Source organism: Lepidochelys kempii, chromosome 7 (genome assembly GCF_965140285.1).
Source record: "Lepidochelys kempii isolate rLepKem1 chromosome 7, rLepKem1.hap1, whole genome shotgun sequence".
NCBI lineage: Eukaryota > Metazoa > Chordata > Testudines > Cheloniidae > Lepidochelys > Lepidochelys kempii.
Window position 1 is genome coordinate 37,611,258 of NC_136386.1, and position 24,415 is coordinate 37,635,672.

Here is a 24,415-nt window from a genome sequence, read left to right on the forward strand (position 1 = left end):
TATGTGCGCCCCCAGTCTTCTCTTCTCCAGACTAAACAAACCCAGTTTTTTCAATCTTTCCTGATAGGTCATGTTTTCTAGACCTTTAATCACTCCTCTGGACTTTCTTCAATTTGTCCACATCTTTTTGTGAAACCCAGCACTGGACACAATACTACAGTCGAGGCCTTATCAGCATGGAATAGAGTGAAAGAATTACTTGTGTTTTGTTTACAACACTCCTGCTGATACATCCCAGAATGATATATGTTTTTTTTTTTTTGGCAACATTGTTACACTGTTGACTCATATTTAACTTGTGATCCACTATGATCCCCAGATCCCTTTCTGCAGTACTCCTTCTTTGGCAGTCATTTCCCACTTTGTATGTGTGCAATTGATTGTTCCTTCCTAAGTGGAGTACTTTCCATTTGTCCCTATTGAATTTCATCCTATTTACTTCAGACCATTTCTCCAGTTTGTCCAGATCATTTTGAATTTTAATCCTATCCTCAAAAGCATTTGAAACACCTCCCAGCTTGGTATCATCTCTAAACTTTATAAGTGTACTCTCTATGCCATTTTCTAAATAATTGATGAAGATATTTAACAGAACTGGACCCAGAACTGATCCCTGCAGGACCCCATTCGATATGCCCTTCAAGCTTGACATTGAACCACTGATAACTACTCCCTAGAAACAGTTTTCCAACCAGTTATGCACCCACTTTATAGCTGCTCCACCTAGATTGTATTTCCCTAGTTGTGAGAAGATCATGTGAGACAGTATCAAAAGCCTTACTAAAGTCAAGATACGCGTGAGGCTTCAGGAGAATCTGACTAGTGAGGAGCAAGGCTGAGTATTAAAACAAGGATTCAAAGGCAAATTAGCAATCTTGTGTAAACTTAGTCTCTCCACAAGCCAGTGCACAGGGAGAGATAAGTGGAGAAACATTATCCTGTTTTAATAAAACTTTACCTTTTTTCAAATACAGGCACAGGAGAACTAGCATGAGCAGCAGTACATTTAAATAAATGTCCTCTAAGGACTCTCTAATTTTTAAATTGCCAGAAAACTCCAAGATGCTGCACCCAGCAAATGGTTTGCCCAGCTGAGGGCACAATCAAGGTTTGAACTAACATGCTTTGGCACAAAGCACCCTGATGGTCTCCTCTCTCCTATACAAATTGTTCTTGCCAGAAGCAGAAGAAATCTGTGTACGTGTGGAGTGGGATTTGAGGCTGTGGCTGCTTAGAATATGCTGGGAGAACCAACAAGCATCAGAATTTGCCTCCCTACCTCATTAGCAGCGTTAACTGACTCACAACTAAGCTAAGAGGTTACCATATGTATTTATTATTGCACAGCACCCACTACAGTGTAGTCCTGATCTTACCTGGGCCTTCAGGTGCTTATTGCAGTACAAATACAATTATAATACAAGTAAATACTTATGTAAAATTTACAGTTTAACATTTATCCAAAAGATGTTCATCATCATCATCACTCCCATAACTGCATTGGTCTTTGGGGCACCATCATTGATGAGCACTCAACCAATTGTCTCCACCCCTGACGATTGTGTGTCAGTGCTTGAGTCTCCGCGAAGTTCATTCCTGTCCACTCTTTTATGTTGTCAATCCATCTCTTCTTCTGTCTACCGCTTCTTCTCTTCCCCTATACTGTCCCTTGGAGGATGATCTTGGATAGGCCAGATGATCTTGTTACATGGCTGTACCACTTCAGCTTGCGTTTCTTCATGGTCGTCAGGAGGTCTTCATGTGACCCAGCACACTGAGTGATGATGTTGTGGACCTCTTCATCAGTGACGTGGTCGAAGTAGGAGATGCCCAGGATTTTATGGAAGTATCTCACCTCTACTACCTGTATTTTCTATTCGGAAAAGATGTTGGGGATGCCCAATTATTTCCAGTTTCTGGATAATTGGAGCCATGCCCAGGTCCACTGACCTAGCTACCCCCTCTAGGGAAGAATCCCTCCCATCAGCATAGGTAGTGTCTACAATGAAGCACTACAGCAGTGCAGCTGTGTCGCCGTAGCATGTCAAGTGTAGACAAGCCCTCAGTGAGAGTAGTTACAAAACTAATGTGACTCCTGCAGTCTGGCTCTATGAAATGAAACACCACCGCAGCATTTAATGTATAGCAGAAAAAGTACACGCTCAGTCTGTATTTAGCCTTCTAACTGGGGAAACATGCAGGTTAGCTTGTATATAATGCAGTGCAGGTGATGCAAGGAATATCTGAAGCTGAGGGAAGGGAACAACTGCAGTGTGGGAAAGGAAGATCGATTACAAAGGCGTGAGACAGAGGTCTTCCTGCTAACAATGTACAAGAGCAGATAGCAATCAACCACATCTGACAACAGATCTGTAGTGTTAGTATCCTTTTTGCTACTTGTTTACTGTTTTATCATCTATGGAAAATCAAAATGACACATATAGTCTTAAATTTAAAAAACTGTTTAAATTGTTTGCAGATGCAGACTAACTGAAATTGAAGAAGTTGCAAAGGCAATAACCACTGCAGTATGATATCCTGGGTACTATAATATACCATTGTTTATTCTGAGATACTAGTGCAAGACAGGGATTTATGCTTATGTTATATAAATAATCTGTTAAATGACTGGTATTTTCATGTATTACCTTTTCAATACATTTCCCACTGTATTAAAACACCACAAAATACTGTATTCTATTTCCCCTTTCTGTGATAGACACCCACAGGAGGGATCAGGGGTCTTGAGAAACTACCTTTCCTACCTTTGAAAACCTGTTCCTCATCCAAGGAAACCTGAACTTGCAAATTTGGGGTTTAAGGGGAGCCTGCCATAGACACTTGTTCTTCCCTTTTCCTTCCCTTTCCATTCTGGAGAGGGGCATATGTAAAAGCCACTGAATTTCCAATGGTTTTGATCAGTAAACAATAAAAAGGTTACTAAACGGAATATTTTATAATATGGCTTGATTTTTTCTGTTCTTATCCAGTCTCTTCCATGAAGCCTTACTATTTGACACTAGGTTCAGGAAAGTTGCCTGCAGACTGGGAGCCATGCAGAACAGTTTAATTTACTCAGCAAGGTTACACAGAATTAGCTGCAACTAAGCAGTATTTTCTTACATGAGAGTTTGAACTAGAAAGCAAGAGTCAGCATTATGCATCAGATCTCTGCCTAATTCTGTTCAATAAGTATTCCTTGACAAACAGTTTCTCCAATATTTTGTGTAGGTTACTTCACTACAATAGCATTTTTGTCAGGGGCCTAACTTAAATATCAGGAATCTGCACTATTATTTGTTTTTTTATCCCTAATATTTAGTGTTCTATATCACTACTCAGCAGTAGCATATTTTCATTTTTGTGGTGAATTCTTTCCATTACTCACAAGGCAACACAAACATCTTAGCACTTTCCTCAGAGAATTCTGCACTTCCTGTAAAAACAACCAACAAAAAGCCATTAAGAAAAATAACCAGGAGGCTTTTAATCACCAGAGTCTGTATGCCGCTCCAAAGTAAAAGGAAAAATTTGACACTTATCTTTGAGGGAATAACTCAGAGCAGTGGTTCTCCACCAGGGGTATGAGTACCCCTGGGGATACCCACATGGGTGGAGAGTATAATAGGCCAGGGGAGGCTCAGCCTCCCTTGGCACTACTGTGGACACCGGACCCCCAGTTGTGAGGTTTTTGGTTTATTACACCCCATGCAGGTTCTGGGATGGCTGAGAAGGCAGTATGAGCTATTCAGCGTCCTGGGTTTCAGTAATCTCCCTGGTCTCCAAGGAGATTACTGATGAACCCAGGAAGCTGAGTAGAAAATACCACCTCCTCAGCTGCCCCAGAACCTGCATGGGGCATATGAAAAGCTTCTTCCAGATGAGAGTCAGAAAGATGCTTTTCTCTGGGTGGCTTGGGGTCTGGGGAGGGGAGGCGTGGTACAGCTCCTACCAGCTCGAGGCTCCTCCGGGTAGGGGGCTCAGGGCTTCAGCTGGCAAATGGCTTCTCCGGGCAGGGGAGGTGGGGCTCAGGGTCGGCTGGCCTGGGGCTCCTCCGGTGGGGGTGGGGGTGTGCGTCTTGGGGCTCCTGCTGTGGGGGGGCCCGGTGGAAGGGACGGAGATGGGGCTAGCCTCCCCGAAGGGGGGCTCCACTCACCACTCATAGGTATCCAGAGGTCTTCCAGGGGGTACATCAGTTCATCTAGATCATTATTTCTCAACTTGGGGGTCATGGGTGGGTTTAGGGGGGTTGCATGTGCAGGGCCAGCATTAGGGGGTGGCAAGCAGGGCAATTGCCTGGGTCCCCATGCCACAGGGGCCCTCCAAAGCTAAGTTACATGCCTCAGCCCTGGGTGGCGGGACTCAGGCTTCAGACTCCTGAAAAGGATACAGTTGTTTGGAAAGGTTGAGAACCACTGAATTAGAAAACCTAAACTGAGCCAAATACCTCTGTGCTTTTAGTATAATGACAGGTTTCAGAGTAGCAGCCGTGTTACTCTGTATTCGCAAAAAGAAAAGGAGTACTTGTGGCACCTTAGAGACTAACCAATTTATCTGAGCATAAGCTTTCGTGAGCTACAGCTCACTTCATCGGATGCAACATCCGATGAAGTGAGCTGTAGCTCATAAAAACTTATGCTCAAATAAATTGGTTAGTCTCTAAGGTGCCAAAAGTACTCCTTTTCTCTGTGCTTTTAGTAATTTATAATATTCTGAGTGTTAGCTGGACTGCCCCAAAACACACTTTCAACCCTAACTTTCCTAACAAAATTTTGTTTCTATTACAATTGAAAATCCCTGTTTACTAACTGCTAGGAAAGGTCTCTAAATCAATCCCATTCTACCATATATTTATAAAATGATGATCAGAAAATTCACTGCCATGAAAAGTTAATAAACAGAACTTTACAAAGAGACACATCAGTAAAAAGAAAAGGAGTACTTGTGGCACCTTAGAGACTAACCAATTTATTTGAGCATTTATTTGCATCCGATGAAGTGAGCTGTAGCTCATGAAAGCTTATGCTCAGATAAACTGGTTAGTCTCTAAAGTGCCACAGGTACTCCTTTTCTTTTTGCGAATACAGACTAACACGGCTGTTACTCTGAAACATCAGTAAAAAGTCAGGTTTCAGAGTAGCAGCCGTGTTAGTCTGTATTCGCAAAAAGAAAAGGAGTACTTGTGGCACCTTAGAGACTAACAAATTTATATAAATTGGTTAGTCTCTAAGGTGCCACTAGTACTCCTTTTCTTTTTAGTAAAAAGTCAAACTCCCATCCACACCTTTAAAGATTTTTGGTTTTTATTTAACTTCTTCCAAATAATTTCTCGGATAAATCCCAGAATGTTAGCTAGACTTGGTAGCAATACCTTGCATAGACCATACGCATGTGATAAACTCAGATTCTGTTGGATGAATAGGGAAAAAGCCCTAAGTCAAGAGTCCTCTACCACAAATGTTCTGCTATCAGTCTCTTCATGCTTAAACTTGTGGGCTGTTAGCTTGAGCAGATCACCTAATCACAATCACTGTGATATGCCCAAGGTGAGAGAGAGGGTTCTCCACAATAACCAATTTACAAATTACGAAGAGGTCAAAATCAACATCCTGAGTTGCACTTGGAAGCAAATTAGGAGAGAGAGATTTAAGGAATCATGATGGCAAAATAATTAGAATAACTGACAATTCAAAATGATGATTCAGGAACCCGAGAGATTAAGAATCTGACTGATTTTCAGATCCACAAACTGTTGAAACATGATGTGGAGAGGTTAGTATGGACAGGAGTATGGTTGAATGGAAAACAGTCACTTCCTTTTGACTATGTCCTCTTTTCCCTTTTTTGCCTCTGGAATTGTAAATACCAGCAGAGTTGGTAGAGAGATAAAGTGGGTGAGGTAATATCTTTTATTGGACAAACTTTTGTTGGTAAGAGACAAGTTTTCAAGCCACACAGAGCTCTTCTTCAGTTCCAGGAGAGGTACTCCCAGCATCATAGCAAACTGCAAGGGAATAGGCTGTTTAGCATAAGTACATATTGTAAGGGACCATTCAAGACAGAGTGGCCCATTAACACCTCTGCAGTCATGGAACAAAAAGAGTTGGTACTCTGTTAATCTGCCTTGGTCCACTCTTCCAGGCAAGGTGAGGCCCTTTAAAATCTCTCTCTCTCTTTAAGCTAATGCATTTGCATAATAACTTTCCTGGCAGCTGTATTATAAAAAATTTATTGGTATGAACACTTTTACAGCTCCATATTACGCAGACTGATAAAGGCTCAAAAGGAGTTATGATACATTGTCACTGTTGATTTTCACTAATCTCTGTTTCAGAGTAGGAGTACTTGTGGCACCTTAGAGACTAACCAATTTATTTGAGCATGAGCTTTCGTGAGCTACAGCTCACTTCATCGGATGCATACCGTGGAAACTGCATGATCTCTGTGTGTATATAATGTCTGCTGCAGTTTCCACGGTATGCATCCGATGAAGTGAGCTGTAGCTCACGAAAGCTCATGCTCAAATAAATTGGTTAGTCTTTAAGGTGCCACAAGTACTCCTTTTCTTTTTACTAATCTCTGTATACTGCAAGAATGTCAGTGCTTAGCATTATTAATGTTTTTAAGTGCCTTCGTTTTAATCTATACTGTGTGTAAGAGAAGACACAATGAGATGTGCCAAGCCTCAATGCAATTATATTTTCATGCAACTAAAAGCACAGTGGCATATATCTGAAACACCCTGAAAGCAAAACAGAAAGAACACTTAGACATACTTGGAGGAGGTGAACTTTTCCTTCTTATACTTTTTCTACCTTTTAAAAAAATACTATGGGCAAATTCTGTCCCTAGATACTTGCATATGACTTCCCTTGTCTTCTGCAAGCATTATTTGGTCATACTATTTCAATTTTGGGGCTAAATTTTGCCCTCCCTTACATCTGTGCAATGCTGTTTTCCACCAGTGGAACAAAGTAGATTTTGACTCAATTTATTTATACTAAAATATCTTTTCAGAAAATTTGGAAGTAAATTAAAGGTAACGATAGATATAAGTTTGGACAAGATAAGTATGATATATTCCATGGTCTTCAGTCATATGTCTAGGAATTAATGTGGTCCAGTGTATGTTATATAATTTTTGTTAACGCTTTCTAATAATGAAAAATGACAGTTTTCCTTGCATCTCTGTTAGTTAAAACCATGTTGCTAACAAGCACCATAATCCTACAAGAAAAAATAATGCATCACAAACTATGTGTTATATGGGAAATAACAGGAGTACTTGTGGCACCTTAGAGACTAACCAATTTATTTGAGCATAAGCTTTTGTGAGCTACAGCTCACTTCATCGGATGCATACTGTGGAAACTGCAGAAGACATTATATACACAGAGACCATGAAACAATACCTCCTCCCATCCCACTCTCCTGCTGGTAATAGCTTATCTAAAGTGATCACTCTCCCTACAATGTGCATGGTAATCAAGGTGGACCATTTCCAGCACAAATCCAGGTTTTCTCACCCCCCCCCCCCACACAAACTCACTCTCCTGCTGGTAATAGCTCATCCAAACTGACCACTCTCCTTACAATGTGTATGATTATCAAGGTGGGCCATTTCCAGCATAAATCCAAGTTTAACCAGAACGTCGGTGGGGGGGGGGGGTGTAGGAAAAAACAAGGGGAAATAGGCTACCTTGCATAATGACTTAGCCACTCCCAGTCTCTATTTAAGCCTGAATTAATAGGAAATAACATACTGCTGATTTGTATTAAATGTTTCACCAAGTACTTAGTTTGTAAACTTAAAAACTGTAGATTTAGTCACCAAAACTAGGGGAAAACACCATATCCAAGCACTCCACCCAGCTTGTGCTGCATAAGGGGAAAATACTTTGGTGTAAAGCCACATATTTCTGGTTTAAAAACCACTCTGCATTTTTACTGGTTGTCCTCTGAAAAATGTGTGCGCTAACTCTGAGATGTTCCTGGTCCTAATACCTCTTATCAGTGCTGCATAGCTCATCAATTTCACACCATAGTAAGGGTGAGACACTGACAATAAGAGACAGAGCAATCAAGAACAAATTTGTATCGTATCCAGTAAAGATACTGATGAAACACCCACCTACAGTAGTACAAAACTATGGAGGCTTTTTATAAAATGGTTTGGGGCTTATTTAGAGAGATACATTATTGACTTTTCAGTATCAGGGTGACAGTGCCCTGAGATGACATTTTACTGTAATTTACTGTGCCTACGTCTACTGGGGAAACTAGTAAGCAATACAATGTTTATTATGGACTTTGGAAAATAAGGGATATCAAACCAAAATAGCTTCTTCCTGAGAAGAAATGAGCACTCGCAGCTCCATCTGAAGTCAGTGAGAGTTGTAAGAGCTCAGCTTTAGTTGTCAAAAACAGCTTTGAAGGAAGAATATCCTTATTGAGCATGTCTACTGGACAGAAGCCCCAGTCACACCACCTCCATAGCTGGTCCCACCACTTCTGGGACAAAACTGGCCACCTCTAAAGAAGTGCTCACCCAAAGTCTGGAATGATTTGTACTACCACAACCCCCTTCCAGCAAGACTTACCTCCACTCTGAGTTACTCTGTCAGGAGCCATCATAAACAAGCGCTGATCAGTTGAGAATGATATTTGCAGTAATACCCAGTTAGAGTTAAGGGAGCAGTTTTGATATCAGAAAGAATGAGAGTAGAGGTTTGTTCACTTCCTCAGAACCCCAAAGGTGAAATAAGTAGTCTTACACTGTATACTGTCAACAGAAAGTTCCCCCACGTTTAAATTTATAATAACAAATTTTTACTTTTTATCTTAGATATGGAGAATGGTTAGTGCATAAGTGCAGGATCAGCCTATACAAGTTACTAGAACTGGAAGAAAAACTTCAAAAAATTATTGTTTTAAATTAAAATGGTACTTTTTTGGCAACAGATTTTCCTATTTTTCAATTCATTTCTTAGCATTTGCTGAAAGATTTAATTTCAACATACAGATTTTTGGAGAGTGACAGAACAATAGACTTCTATGTTTGCATTGCTATTTCCCCGATGTCTGTAATAATTATTGTTGTACTAATTAGTGTCTTCCTCATTAAATTGTTTTTCTGAATTTCTAAGAAAAAAAAAACAGCTCCTACTCTTATAAAACTTAAGGCCAATAGAAATGTTTCCATTTTTTAACAAAGAAGTCTAATAAAAACAGTTCTTAAAAATTTTTCTGTCGAGCTGGGACCAGGACTTCACCCATAGTAGATGCGCTGCATCAGTATACATAGTGACTTGCATTGATGCAGCTTACTCCAGTTTGAAACCAGGATAAAATGTAGAGTGACTACACTAGGGGTTTGTACTGGTATAGTTACAACAGGCAACTCTGTAGCAAAATCTCTTGGTACAGTCAAGGCCTAGGAAGTTAATAACAAACACACACTTGTTACAGCATGTGAGTTTTAAGATGACTATGCCCCTTTCAATGTATCTTTTGCTATAAATTCCAATGTGCAGTATCCCACGGGCTAAGTAAAATGTGAATATATCTCCCAAGGATAACACCTGCATTTTATCATCTACTTCTCAATCTGTTTATCTGAATGTTTTGGATGCCCCTGAAACACTTTCAATAAGTAAGGTTGTACTAAATGTCAGATACTACTGTAAAAAGAAAAGGAGTACTTGTGGCACCTTAGAGACTAACAATTTATTTGAGCATAAGCTTTCGTGAGCTACAGTTCATTGGAATGCATCCGATGAAGTGAGCTGTAGCTCACGAAAGCTTATGCTCAAATAAATTGGTTAGTCTCTAAGGTGCCACAAGTACTCCTTTTCTTTTTGCGAATACAGACTAACACGGCTGCTACTCCGAAACCAGATACTATTTTGTGTACTTTGCACACCTTTTTATATAATAACTGAAAGGTTAATGTCTCTCAATGCCTGTATATGGGCTAAGATGGACTCATTAATTGCTAATAGGTTCCAATTGACTAGAAACGCCTGGAGTCATTCAAAGGTTGAATGTGTTCATCATCTTGTACCTGTATTCTAATCAGTCTGGCTTTGTCTGGAGACAGCAATATAGAAGAGCAGTTTCAAATCTGTTAGTGAAATGTGCTGGCTAGACTGCTTTTGAACCTCATTCTTGGGAATCTTTCTTTCTTTGCTAAAAGCTGAGCATTATGTTAAGTAAATGGGGTTTCAGTACATAATACACAACATGTGATAATGGGAATGGAATCCTTTTTGGAACTGTAAAAAGGTTTGACTTTTGTTAAAGAATCTCAGTGGATGGGATCTAGGAGAGGAAAGAGAGAAGTGTCAATCTCTTTCATCACCTATACCCCAGCTGTTTAATAGCTCTTCTTTTTACAAAATTACTTCTAAGTGTACAGCAAAAATATCATGCATTTTAACATCAGCTTCTCATTATATACTTTTTCCTATTATGACATCAGTACAGGTTCAATAGCAATGAATATGTGAACACTTCTTTGCCTGCTATAAGCTGTCTTTTTGCCTGTTATAGGCTTTTGAATAGTATTGTAGAAATTACTCCCTTAAGTTGTTTCTATAGAAACTATGTACTGTAGCAAATTTTTGTTAATGAAGTCAATAAAATAACAGAAGCCCTAATTATAAAAAAATAACCCAAGGTTATTCAGAATCAACAGACCACTAATATCTTTATGTAGCCCAGAACTGGGCAACAAACTAGTGTAGGGGAAATAAACAAAAGTCCTCTGTACCTGAACAATTATACATTCACTAAGCTCTGAAAGATTTTTTCAGGAAAGAGCTATTTATACTTTATTTTTAAACCAACTTTTGTACCTTGTTCTGGATAGTACATTTTATTGTGGTTAGGCTCTTTTTCAGGAAGTAAAAATAAGACCAATAAACCAGTCTGGTTAGCTTTCACAAATAGAACACATGCCAAAATCATTAAGTGTTATATTTATTGTGTATGGAATTGGGATGACTCCACAAACAGCAAGCAGAAGAGCTGGAAAACCTGACTGACTAGGCTTTTCCACTGAAGTTAATACATTGTTCAAACACGATATTTATTTACTGATTTTTATATAAAAATCACCCATCACCTTAGCATGTCCATATTAAATTAACAAAATACTGTTCCAAAGAGTCTCAAACTTGCATAGTCTGCCCATAAAATGGTACACAGCTTGACTTAGCAGATGTCTTATACTTTTCCTAGAAGTTTGCCAAACTGACTGAGCTTGAACATCTACACTGCAAATTTTATAGCCCTATAAGCCTGAGCCCGGGTCAGATGATCTGGGCTAGACACAGGTGTCTTATTGTAGTGTAGACATCCCCTGACAGATCTTCATAAAGATCATGTCCCAGAGGCTTAAACCCTGAGAACCTTGCCACCACTCTTTAAGATCTCAATTCCAAAATCAATAAGAACGGTGATCCAATAGAAACTATATCAGTAGGATATAGGGAGGGGCAGGTTCAGATAATTAGGTGCCAGAACTTACATAACTTCAGTGATTTAATTAAACTTCACTGCATTTGTAAACAAACTGGTACCCAGTGCATGTAACAGTGATGGAGTCAACTGACACTGACCCATTCATCAGGCTGGATCACTCAGCCTTTTGTAACTTGAGCCATGTCTAAAGACTGGAGCCATGAAAAGTTGTTTCTTAACACACCTCTGTGTCACAACTTCATTACAAGATATCAGAAGAAAACTAAATCTTAGCAAAAATAGAATGAAGCCATCTAAATCCTGTAGTCTAGAAGGGAGTCTGGCGGAGAACTGGATGAGGTGGTTGCAATGTTTCCAAATTTTCCTAGAAGCAAGTTGCATTCACAGAAATCAGATAAATCCTCCATGCTGCTACATGTAACAAGCCCAGAGACACTGGATATCTACAATATCATACTGTGATGTTCTGTACCTTGGGGGAACACCCAGCAGTCCCATGTTCATGCTTATAATATGATTGTGTGGTATCTAATGCAAAGTTTGTCATGCTGGGTGTCTTCGGACAGCTCATGATGTACTGAGCATTGTTGTTAAGGTAATGTTATAGTAATCTTTGTTATAGGTTGTAATTTCATGTATATAGTTATGAGGCTGAAAATATGTCCTCATGGCTTAAAGCAAGCCCAGGCAAAAAACTGTCCAGAAGCAGAGGGGCAGTTTACACCTCCTCAGGGAATATATGGAACAAACCCAGCCCAGCTTTACAGGAACAAAGGACACTGGCCTAGGCAACAACAAAGGATCTGTTGGACTCTTGAGTGAGTCACCCCCCCTTCCTTTGGTCAGTTTGGGACTAAGATGAGGTAATGCTCACCTGACTCTGAAGGGGGTGTGTGCAAAGCCAAGAGGGAAGAAAGAACATGATAAAAGGGAGAGATGTCTGCCATGCTCTTCCCCCTCCATCTACAGACATCACCACCAAGCGACTGAAGCGTTGATCAAAGGTGAAAGCCTGTCTGAAGGGCAACCAGCCAGCCTGTGGTGAGAAGCATTTACATTTGTAAGGGCACAGGAAGTGTTAAGATCAGCTTAGAATGCCTTTTGCTTTTGTTTCATTTGTCCAAATCTGACTTGTTATGCTTTGGCTTATAATCACTTAAAATCTATCTTTGTAGTTAATAAATCTATTTGTTTGTTCTACCTGAAGCAGTGCATTTGGTTTGAAGTGTGTGAGAGACTCCCCTTGGAATAACAAGCCTGGTACATATCAATTTCATGGTTAAATTCACAAACTCATATAAGCTTGCAGTATCCAGTGGGCATAACTGGACACTGCAAGACAGAGGTTCCTAGGATTCTGTCTGGGACCGGAGATATTAGCTAGTGTCATTCGGTTTCACAATCCAAAGAGCACCTTACATGCTTGAAGCTGTGTGTGAACATCCCAGGAGCGGGGGTTCTCACAGCAGAGCAGGGCAAGGCTGGCTCTAAGAGTCAAGGATTGGAGTGACCAAGCCAATCACCGATCCAGATAACACCAGAGGGGAATGTCACACATACCTTTTAGTGACAGCATGCAGAGGACTGCAAACTGTTAGACAAAGTCATTAAATAAAATTCAAGAATATTCTGATTCATGTAAGACTATATCATTTGGGAAAGATGCACTTTATTTACAAGAAACCACCTGCGATGGAATCCTTTGGTTATAGACCTACATAACAAATCGGTATACACAAATTTTTGCAATGTCAAATCAATTTTTTTCCAGCCTTAGTGGCACTTAGTTATCAGTTTTATCAAACAATTTCTCTGATTTTATCACCTTTGCCTTGATTGATAGGTCCTTCAGCCCTTGTATAGATTTCGCCGATCACAATAAGTCTTCCATTCTTCTTATATACTGGCCTTCCTTCTCCATGTGTGGCCATGTCTTTTCACGATAAAATCTTCTCATCTCTTTGGAGGTCAGCCAAGTGGTCATTTCAGTTCCCATGGGTACCACTCAGCGACAGCTGCAGTCCGTCGATTGTCAGTGAGCCTCACTATATGCCCAGCCCATTGCATTTTACTATGCCTGCTCTCAGCAAAGATGTCCTGCACTCCACTCTGCTGTCTGATCACTTCACTGGGGACTCAGTGGCAGATTGAAATTCCCAGAATTCTTCTTTTCATCGCCCCCTACATGACAGACAGTTGCTGCTTCTCTGTCTTCATCAGCGCTCATATTTCACTCACATACAACACTGCTGGCAGTACTGTTGAGTTGAAGAGGCTGGTGCATGTTGCTTTGTTGATTTTCTCCTTGGAGGACATCCTTGATAGAACTGAATGTGCACCAACCTGCTTTCTTTCTTCGTGAGAGTTCACTTTCCTGATCGTGGCGCATGTTAATTTCTTGTCCCAAATAGACATATTGCTCAACTTCTCTTTGTTCTCCCTGGATGGTTATTTGGGCTTTTGGCAAGGTATCAGACCGCATAAATTTAATTTTGGAGTGGTTAATTTTCAGTCTGACTTGGCTGCTTTTTGTGTTGAGTTCTCGCAGCATTTTCTGTAGTTTGATAGTATTTTTGGTGATCAACACAATGTCATCTGCAAGTCTGAGATGGTTTAACTGTTCATTTAACACTACCGATGTTAAATGATGGTACTACTGAGATGTCTTGTACAATGCGCTGCTTATCGATCAGAATATAGTCAATCTCATTCTTGTTCTTTGCATTGGGCGCAATGCATGTCCACCTCCTCTTGGCCTTCTTCTTAAAGCAGGTGTTACCAATGAACATTTCTTTCGTCTCCACCAGAGTTGCCAGTTGCTCTCCTCGTGGATTCTGTTTGCCAATGCCATACCTTCCAATTAACTTTTCATCTTCTTTCTCTCTTCCAACTTTGGCACTGAAATCTCCCATTGCGATTGTATATGTGGATTTTTGAGTGAGGGTTTCCTCGAGCTCCTGATAGAATTCTTCCACTTTGTCATCTTCACTTGTGCTTGTGGGAGCATATAGCTGAATAATCTTGAGGGTGTTCTTCTTGTTCAGTTGGAGGTGTAGCACTCCGATGCGCGATGACTTGAACTTGTAGGAGATGATTTTCAAAGACCATTCCTTGATGATAAAACTGATTCCTCCAACGGTTCTCGTGCCTTCTCTTTTTTCCAACATGTTGGTACTTTCATCTCTCCACTTCACTTCCATCTCTTTTCTTCATTGTGTTTCACAGAGACCAAGGATGTCGCAGGCTGTCCTTGCCTTCTCCTCCATTAGATGGTTGATTGAATAGTCTCTCAGTGTCCTGCAGTTATAGGTGCACACTGAGGGCAGTCCTTTTTCTGGCCCCAGAGATTCTTAATAGCTTCTCGTCGACTGAACTCCCCATGACTGTCATGGAACGGATCAAGGAGCGCACAAGGAGTTGGGGCCAATTTATTTGTGTTGTTTTAGCCATTTCTTGATCCACCTGCTAGCTATGCTGTCAGTGGTGCATTTACCTCCTCAACTTAGCTAGCACCCAACCCCAAGAAGGAAGACAGCTGTCCTCTCCCTGGGTTGGTAGATTTTATAATCCATCATATACACAGGGAACTCAGGGGATCTACACACAAACTTGCACCAAACTATCTAAATCAGTTTTAATTCATACTTTCTGTTACTTCTGTAAAAGTCTGTGTATAGACATCATTTTAGCTTAGCAAAATTTAAAACAGAACACTTTCAGTCTGAAATAAGTGTCCACACAGACTTGCACTGAAATAAATCTATTCTAATTAACACTTTTTAAAAGAGATTTTGGTGCATGTTTGTGTGTAGACCAGGGGTCTCAAACATGTGACCTGCGGAGTTATTTCATGCAGCCACCAAGCTCCCCTCACCCGCCACCCCCCAGCGCACTGCGTCCCCGCTCCTCTGCATACCTCCAGGTGCTTCCTATGCTTTGCTCTTTCCAGGAGGGAGGGGGGAGGAGTGGGGAGGCACGCGCTCAGGGAAGGAGGCGGAGAAGAGGCGGGGATTTGGGGAAGAGGTTGGAGTAGGGGCAGGGAGAGGGTGGAGTTGGGGTGGGGTCTTTGGGGAAGAGGTTGGAAGAGGCGGGGCGGGGGGGCCTCATGGAAGGGGTGGAGTGGGGGTGGGGCTGGGGGCAACAGGGTGGGAGTTTGTCAGTGATGTGGCCCTCGGGCCAATGTACTAGTCCTTATGTGGCCCTTGTGGTAATTTAAGTTTGAGATCCCTGGTGTAGACCATCTCTGAATCATGTGAATATGAACACTTAACACATGGATTATAAAATCTGAGCTGGAATAGCTTTGGTAAAACTAATAACCAAGTTCAAGTCAGACTGCAATATCAAGTCCATTTATTTTCAAAGAACACTGTGTACAGCTTCAGGGATAGTGAAAAATGTATTTTCCAAGTGAAATAATTAATGCACAGTGAAAGAACTGAAGTACATCTAACTAAAATGGCATAAAGACCAAAAATACAATGGTCAGTAAATGAAGACAAGTTTTGCTTGCAATAAATGTGGAGGTAATTGCAATGCAACACAAAGGTGTCTAGCACAAGAGGTTGTGACATCATGTATGTAGTAAAAGCAACCCTTTGGCAAGAGCATTGTCCTCCACACAAGTTAGAGAAATATAAAGGTCATGAAAACACATCCAGAGATCTGGTGCAGAAAATGTTCTTTGATAAGGGCTTGTCTACACTGGCAAGTTTTGTCAATGAAACTAATGTCGACAAGGAAAAATCGACAAAAGCAAAGTCACCAAAGCATGTCTATATTTGCTCCCTCTGTCAACAGATTGTGTCCACATTCAGGGCACCTTTGTCAACTGCGAGAGCAATGGACTGTGGATATGTATCTCACAGTACCTGGCGACATCATCCGTTGCTAGGTGTTGTGGGAATGCGGAAATGGAGCATGGCTCATCCTGGGATGTGCAAAATGTAACGTCATGCACTGCTTTGTGTCCCACCCCTCCAATGGTTTCTGGCTTCCTTTCACACCATTTTTCCAACTGTCATTCTTTTGTAGTGTGTGATGGATCCTGCACTTCTCTCCTATACTCTGTTAGCTGTCATGAGGACATCACGCATGGCAGCACAGTTATTCGCAAAGTTACTTGCCAAGTTAACAGAGGATGTGCAGCTGGTAGACCATCACTTTTGGGCTAGGGAAACAAGCACTTATTGGTGGGATCGAATTGTCATGCAGATGTGGGATGATGACCAGTGGGTTCAGAACTTTAGGATGTGTAAAGTAACCTTCATGGAGCTATGTGCTGAGCTGTCCCCTGACCTGCGGCACAAGGACACCAGATTGAGAGCTGCTCTTTTGGTAGAGAAACGTGTTGCAATCGCTGTGTGGAAGCTGGCAAATCCAGACTGCTACCGGGTCAGCTGCAAATCAATTTGGAGTAGGAAAGTCCACTGTTGGGGCTGTATTACTCCAAGTGTGCAGGGCAATAAATCACATCCTGCTGCGGAGGACCGTGACTCTGGGAAATGTGCATGAAATAGTGGATGGCTTGGCAGAGAAAGGTTTCCCTAACTGTGGTGGGGCAATTGATGGTGCACACATTCCAATTTTAGCGCCAGACCACCTTGCCTCTGAATACATCAAGAGGAAGCGATACTTCTCCATGGTGTTGCAGGTGCTTGTGGATCACCGGGGGCATTTCACGGACATGAAGTGCAGGCTGGTCTGGAAAGGTGCATGACGCACGCATCTTCAGGAACAGAAAGGGACTTTCTTTCCAGACCACAAGATCACAGTGGGGGATGTGGAAATGCCCACAGTAATCCTGGGAGACCCAGCTTACCCCTTACAGCCCTGGCTCATGAAACACAGGACACCTGGACAGCAGCAAGGAGAGTTTTAACAACAAGCTTAGCAGGTGCTGCATGGTGGTAGAATGTGCCTTTGGCCATTTGAAAGCTGTCCGGAGGTGTCTCAATGGCAGGCTAGACCTTACTGAGGATAATATTCCTATGGTCATAGCCGCGTGCTGCACTTTGCATAATCTGTGTGAATCTAAGGGCAAAATGTTTGTTCAGGTGTGGAGAACTGAGGCAGAGCACTTGGCTGCACAGTTTGAACAGCCAGATGCTAGGGCTGTCAGAGGAGCCCAGAGGGCTGCTATTAACATCAGAGAGGCTTTGAGGAATCACTTTGACAATGAAGGGCAATAACACATGTCTGTTTTGGAATTGTTTTCCTGGTACATCCATGTACAATTGTGAGGCCCAAGATGCATGCAACAAAATGCCTTAGAAGCCTGTTCCCGAGAGTGAATTGATTGCTATACGCTTTTGTAGAACACAGAATAAAAATAGTGTACCATTAAATACCTCAACATTTATTTATTGTTAAAAAGGGTAAAACCTCACAACTGTGTGTAGCTCCAGCTATCATTGTGCAAGCTGTGAGAGAGGGTGGAGTGATGGGGAGGCTCAGGAGGGCTGTGAAGTGAAAAGGAATGTGTGGGCATAGAGCGGGGTGGGGTTGGCAAAGAATTGTGCATCTGCATGTGCTGCAGTGGAGGTCGACCATGGATCTGCTCAGTCTGCAGCTGTACCAAAGACTTGACGTCTCTGTCTGATCCTCCATCGCTTTTATCATCTGCTCGGTCGCTTGCCTAGCAAATGCAGCAGTCTCTTTTCCGCCCTGCCTTTCGGGTTCCCAGCACTCTTTGCATTCCCTGGTCTGTCTCTCACCACGCTGCAGCACCTCCTGGAACATGTCTTCTTTGCTGTGCCTAGGGTTCCTCCTTATCTGCTGGAGCCTGTCCACGGGGGTGCGTGGCGTGTTCCTCAAGGTCTTTGCTGAACAGAAGAGGGATGGTTACATTCCAGCAAATGATTGAAACATTTTAGTAACAAGGGCCTTTTGCTAGTAGAAATCACCTTCTCTCTGACTCTCTAGGCAGGCACACAGCTCCGCGAGCACCCCAATCATGCTGAGCGTGGGGAGTGGGGGGAAGGCGGCTGTGCGTACGGACAAAATGGTCACGGCTTGCAGGGCAGCTTTGCAGGGAACTCATTCTAAGATTATCACACACTTTTTCACAGGTGGCCAACCCGCTGGCTGACATCTCGCTGCTGCGGGTTACCAGGGAAACCAGAGCACAACTGCTGAAAGCTTGCGGCTTTCACTCTGGTCTATATGCAGCTCAGCTATGTGCCGCTTTGGTCCCAGCTCCAGTGATTGCTAAATGGCATGGTACAGTTTCCTACAATGGGGGAACTAACAAGGCTGCAATCCCTTGGAATCTGCAGCAGAGGATAAACAAGTACCTCTTGGAAACTTTCCAGAACTTCTCTCTGGAGGATTCCCTGCAGGTCTCGATGTCCATTGAGACCCTGGTTGGCCATGCAGATTAGCTACACAGGGCAATGTCCAGCTCACAGAAAATACTACCTGCCTCCCACTTTTCGATTCCCTACACAACCCACAGCAACTTACCCAGCTTCTCATCTGCTCCTGCTCCCAGATGAGCTCTTGTGGTGTGGAGAAAAGTTCCTGGCTGCCTGCTGAACCAGGCAACCCTGCTGGGAGAACAACATCCTCTTCTAGCTCGACTTCTTCATCCAGAATTTCAGCCTCCGGGTTACCTCCTCTTTCCGCTGCCTGCGAAGTATCCACGGGGCTATCAGCGATGGAGGTGGGGTCACCACTGAGGATAGCATTCAGCTCCTTATAGAAGCGGCAGGTCTTAGGTGCACCACGAGAGCGATGGTTCTCCTTTGCCTTATAGTACGCCTGCCTCACCTCCTTTATCTTCGCTGTACACTGCTGCATGTCCCAATCATAGCTCTTTTCGCACAAGCCTCGATAAATTTGCTTTTATGTGTCCCAATTGCTACGGGTCAATCGCAGCTGTGACTGAACAGACTCCTCTCCCCATATACTGATCAGATCCAACAACTCAGAGGTGGTCCAACTGGGAGCACGTTTGGTGCAATAGCCAGCCATGCTGACCTGGGAAGCCACCTGGGAAGCTCCTCTGGGAAGCCAGAAAGCAGGAAATGAAATTTTAAATTCCTGGGGCTTGCAAGGGGGAGGGACGGGTTGACTGCAGGGCAATGGAGTTCAAACTGCCGACCAGAGCAATAGCATGGGAATTGTGGAATACTTTCTGGAGGCCAATAAAATTGGGGGAAAAAAAGCTGTGGTGTCTACACTGGCTGTTTGTTGACAATAAAGGAAGGGGAAAAGACAAAAGTCTCTCACTGGGGTGGTAGTTTTTTGTCGCCAAAACTAGGTATCTGTTTCGAAAAAAAGTCATATTGCAGTGTGTAAACTATCACTGTTTTGGCGACAAAACTTGCCAGTGTAAACAAGCCCTTTGTCTCAAGAGATAAAGAAGGTACTAAAAACAAATTGTTTTGACACTGGAAATACATTTTAAAAATAGGGTTGTTAAGTGATTAAAAAAATTAATCACGATTAATCACGGGATTAAAAAATTAATCGCAGTTTTAACCGCACTGCTAAACAATGTTAGAATACCATTTATTTAAAAAATTTGGGGGGTTCTATATTTTCAAATATAGGCTGGGAGCTCTGGGCTTCAGCCCTCCTTGGGGCATCAAGCCACTCAGAGCTCCAGGCTTCTGTCCCTCCACCACCCACAGAGCTACAGACTGGGGCTTCAGCCCCTCTACAGCTCCAGGCTGGAGTTTCAGCCTGCCTGCCTCCCCACCCACCTTGGAAAGCTCTGGGCTGGGGCTTCAGCGCCTCTGCCGCCGATGCGTCCCTCCCCACCCACAGATATGCAATTAATGCGTTAATTTTGTTTTCAGTTAATTCACAGGCATTAACTTTGATTAACTGACAGCCCTATAAAAACCTATTTCAAAATATACACTGGAGTGGAGTGCAATAAAACTATAGGAACCATATACAATTGACAGACTGTTATACCTAAGCTTGTCTCATAAGGGCCCTGTGGCAAAGCTACACTGGGTAGAAGAAAGGCATATTCTACTTAGAGGACCTAAAGTGTGAGATTTCTCTATTCTTATAGCACATAACTATAGCAACATAGATTGTGAGTTAAATAGGTCCTTACTAAAACTAAAAAATATTTTGAGGTTAGATCCTGCAAATGGATCTGCCCAGGTACACCTGTGTGGAGTCTGACTTAAATGGGCTCTGGATGACTGCAGGAGTCTGCCCACATGTGTCCATTTGCAGGTTTTAGTCTTATCTTGAAGGTAATGGGAGATCTATGTGAAGGAAGATTGCAGGATTTAACCCACCACTGATGATAAATTTTAGATTGTAAACTCTCTTGGGGAGAGGGAGGAAGGTGTCTGGTGCCTAAAATGTGCTAGGTGCCATTTTAATAAAATAACAGTCCTCTTTAAGATCTAGCTGTTGTGACTCACCATGGGAGAAAAAGTATACGCTGTAAATAACCCAAACAGCAACTATTCATGTGAGTATCAATTACTGTAAAAGTTTAGCACTGCAATACTCTTGCTATTTTTCTTTAATCTTACCTCCAGGACATTTTGGGATGAACCAATGTAAACAGCTTTATTCCATTTTATTTTTTCCATTCCAGAAAAATCAAGCTTGCTGCCTTGATAGTAGCTTCATATTTAGGATGTCCCATTGCTGTGCATTAAACATGCATGCAATCTAAATTTAAAATGGAGGGGGGGAAATAATTACTCTTCCACTATCTTTTACCACACCAAATACATAAGGGCCACAAATCCTTTTAAGGCTTAGCTGTAAAATATAACAAAGCTACAAACAGCTGCAATAATAAGCTCCTTCTTAGTGTGTCACAGCTCTTTTTTTGAATAGCTTACCTTTTAGATTTTCATCGCTTGGTTTAATGCCTTGATTTGTTCAAGATGCTTTCTATACAACCTGTTTACCTTGGACTTCTTTTGTACCCAGTGATATAAATACTGTAGGCTGAAGGTAAAAGTGAAGTACTGTTATAGCCATTCCTCCCTGAGAACTTTGTGTGTGCATTTATTTGTCTTTGCTTTGTTACTTTTTTCACTTAGCCCTGGTAGACACTTAAAATATAGATTAACCTAGCTGTGTTCTCAAAGGCATGAAAAATTCCAACCCCTCTGCCCCCCATCGTTAAGCCAACGTAACACCTGAGGTAGATGCTGCTAGATCAATGGAAGAATTCTTGTGTCAACGTAGCTACTGCCACTTAGGGAGGTGGCTTATTACATCAATGGAAAAACCCCTTCCACTGATGTAAGCAATCTACATTATGATGATACAGCAACATAGCTGCAGCTGTGCCACTGTAGCGTAGATATGCTCTAACAGTAGTCTTGTCTGTGCTGTTCCTTGTAGTTTATCCACATTTGTTTTTATCTATGTATTTATTTAAATGCAGTGAAATTGCAATTAAATGGTGTGGAAAGTTTAAGACCAATGTTTTACACTCATCATTTGAGGATCTTAAAGCAGTTTAGAAACTAAATCGTATAATCCCAGTCAAGTAGATGAAAAATATATGTACTGATACTGCACATAGTAAACTGAGGCACAGAGAAGATAATTCTCAAGATCACACAATGATTAGTGGTATTCCTGGGAATGGAACTCAGGAGTGCTGACTTCCATTCCCTCACTCTAATCACTGGCCACCCTACTTCTCACATTTGTACATAGTGAGATCTTCTGTGATGTTCCGTCTGAAGCTGTATCTGGACATATTAGAGCATGACATAAATGAAGTGAGAGACTCTGTATTGTACTGTCAACCTAAGCAAACATGAACATGAAACAAATCAACCAAGAAAGACACTAATAACTTCTATTTTATTTTGACTGTTTTTTTTTCCACTTCTATTTTTGTGTTGTGATAATTTTGTTTTGTTGCTCAATTTCCTTGTTCTGGCTTTCTTTTTCCTTGCAATGGCTATATTTCTTTACAATACTTCACTGTTTAGCTATTTGGAATTTGGCTTAGTTTGTTCCCTACATATGTTAACTTTTTCTATGACTGTGTGGCTTCTTCTCTCTCCTATAATGGTAAGCTTTGTGTGGCTTCTTCTCTCTATTACAAGTTTAAAAATTAATCAGCAGTCTCTTATCAATAGCACTTATCCTGGGATCACTTTCCCCTTTCCTCTCTATTTTTTCTTGGGTTTCTTTTGTCTCATGTTGTCTTGTTTATCTCATATTTTACAACTCTTTATATAAAGTGCACAGTGTAGGCTCTGCCAGAACCTATCTCCTTGACACAGTATTATACAAATTAAGTATGTCTGTATAACTAATGTTTAAATGGCTTAAAATTACTTGTTTTTCTGGGCCAGATTTTGCAGTCAGATGTGCATACAACTCCTATTAAGGCCTTGAGAGTTGTATACGTGCATCTGAGGGCAGAACTGGACACAAGGTTTAATATAACAATTTAATAAAAACTACTCTACAGGAAAAGTTCAGTTCATGTTTATAAAACATGCCTTTTGGTGTGTGTCAGGGTCTTGCTCTTTGGAGATATCATATCGGTTTTATTTGTTGGTCTTTTTTCTTTTTGCAGGACAAGGCCTGTGGCAGTGGGAAAGAGGGGAGAATAAAGGTATGTCTACAAGGGAAAATTTTACCAGTTATACTACTATAGTTAAACTGTTATAATGCCCCATGTGGACACATTTTCTGGTATGAGTGCCTTTTTTTTTTTTTTTTTTGATTGAGCTTCAACCCTCACCAAAATGACATAAATTAAACTAAAATAAGACACTTAGGCCAGGACTACACTAGAAAAGTTTGGTGTTATCACAGTGTTGGTAAGGAGGGTGATTATTTATTACAATTTTATACCAGAAAAATCCTAATGTAGATGCAGTTATACAAGCTAATAATTTTATCTAGCTGTTATATAGTGCTTTTCAACAGCAGATCTCGAAGTGCTTCACAAACTTTTAATGTATTTATTCTCAAAAAGTGTATTTACCAGTATAGCTTATTTTGTTCTGGCAATTGGCATAAGCTATGTTGTCAAAAGCATGGTTTTGCTAGTATAAACTGCATCTACACTGGGAGAGTTTGCTGGCATATCTATGCCAGCAAAGCTTTTCTAGTGTAGGTTAGTCCTTAGGCTGGCATAAATTTCCACACATAGAGGTATACTGCTATATTGGTTTAAATTCACACCTTAGTTGTTTATACTGGTATTTTCCTGTGTAGACAAGCCCTAAATATGACGGATTGGAAAAAACCTCCATGCCATCACAGGCCTATTTAGGCAAGAGTTATTGGTGTTGAGTTAACTGATCTGCAGTTAACATGATTGTAAATGCAAACATATATGCTCTACAAAGTATTGTTCCAGGACACAATGTGGCTGAGACTTGACTTACGTTTAGAAAATTAGGTTGGTTTAACTATGTTGGTCAGGGGTTTGAAAAATCTACACCCTTGAGCGGCAAAGTTAAGCTGACCTAAATCACTGTGTAGACAGCGCTAGGTCGACAGAAGAATTCTTCTGCCGACCTAGCTAATGCCTCTTATGGAGGTGGATTACCTAGCTAACAGGAGAATCCCTCCTGTTGCCATACGTAGTGTCTACACTGAAGCGTTATGGGAGGGCCACTGTAGTGTTTTAAGTATAGACAAGCTCTGAGTCTTTGGGCTTGTTTCCATTAAACTTTTATACTGTAAGTTAATTGACTGCTAATTAACTTGAGGTACTTAACACATTTGCAAAGGCTAGTCTTACACACTTTCCATACATTTGTTCTAGGCTACAACTGTTGCTTAACTAGTAAAGTTTACAAACTTTAAGCCTTGCAATCCAGTCAGCTAGATACAAGAAACATATTGATATTACAGATCTGTAAACTGGTAAAGAACAAACATCTGTAGCCCAGAACAAACATGTGAGAGGTAATATCTGGTAGTAATACATAGCTCTTATATTATGCTTTTCATCAGTCGA

The 24,415-nt window shown here is 41.4% G+C and overlaps 1 protein-coding gene across 1 annotated transcript; it reads right to left on the minus strand.

The window, feature by feature from the left end:
* Positions 1-17,912: 17,912 nt before the first annotated feature.
* On the minus strand, positions 17,913-19,359 carry LOC144930765 (uncharacterized). Its single transcript, XM_078853940.1, has 2 exons — positions 18,949-19,359; positions 17,913-18,308 (listed from the first exon to the last, which is right to left on the minus strand). Exons 1-2 carry the CDS (start codon positions 19,282-19,284, stop codon positions 18,297-18,299), a joined length of 348 nt encoding a protein of 115 aa, XP_078710066.1. The 5' UTR covers positions 19,285-19,359; the 3' UTR covers positions 17,913-18,296.
* Between the last annotated feature and the right edge of the window lie 5,056 nt (positions 19,360-24,415).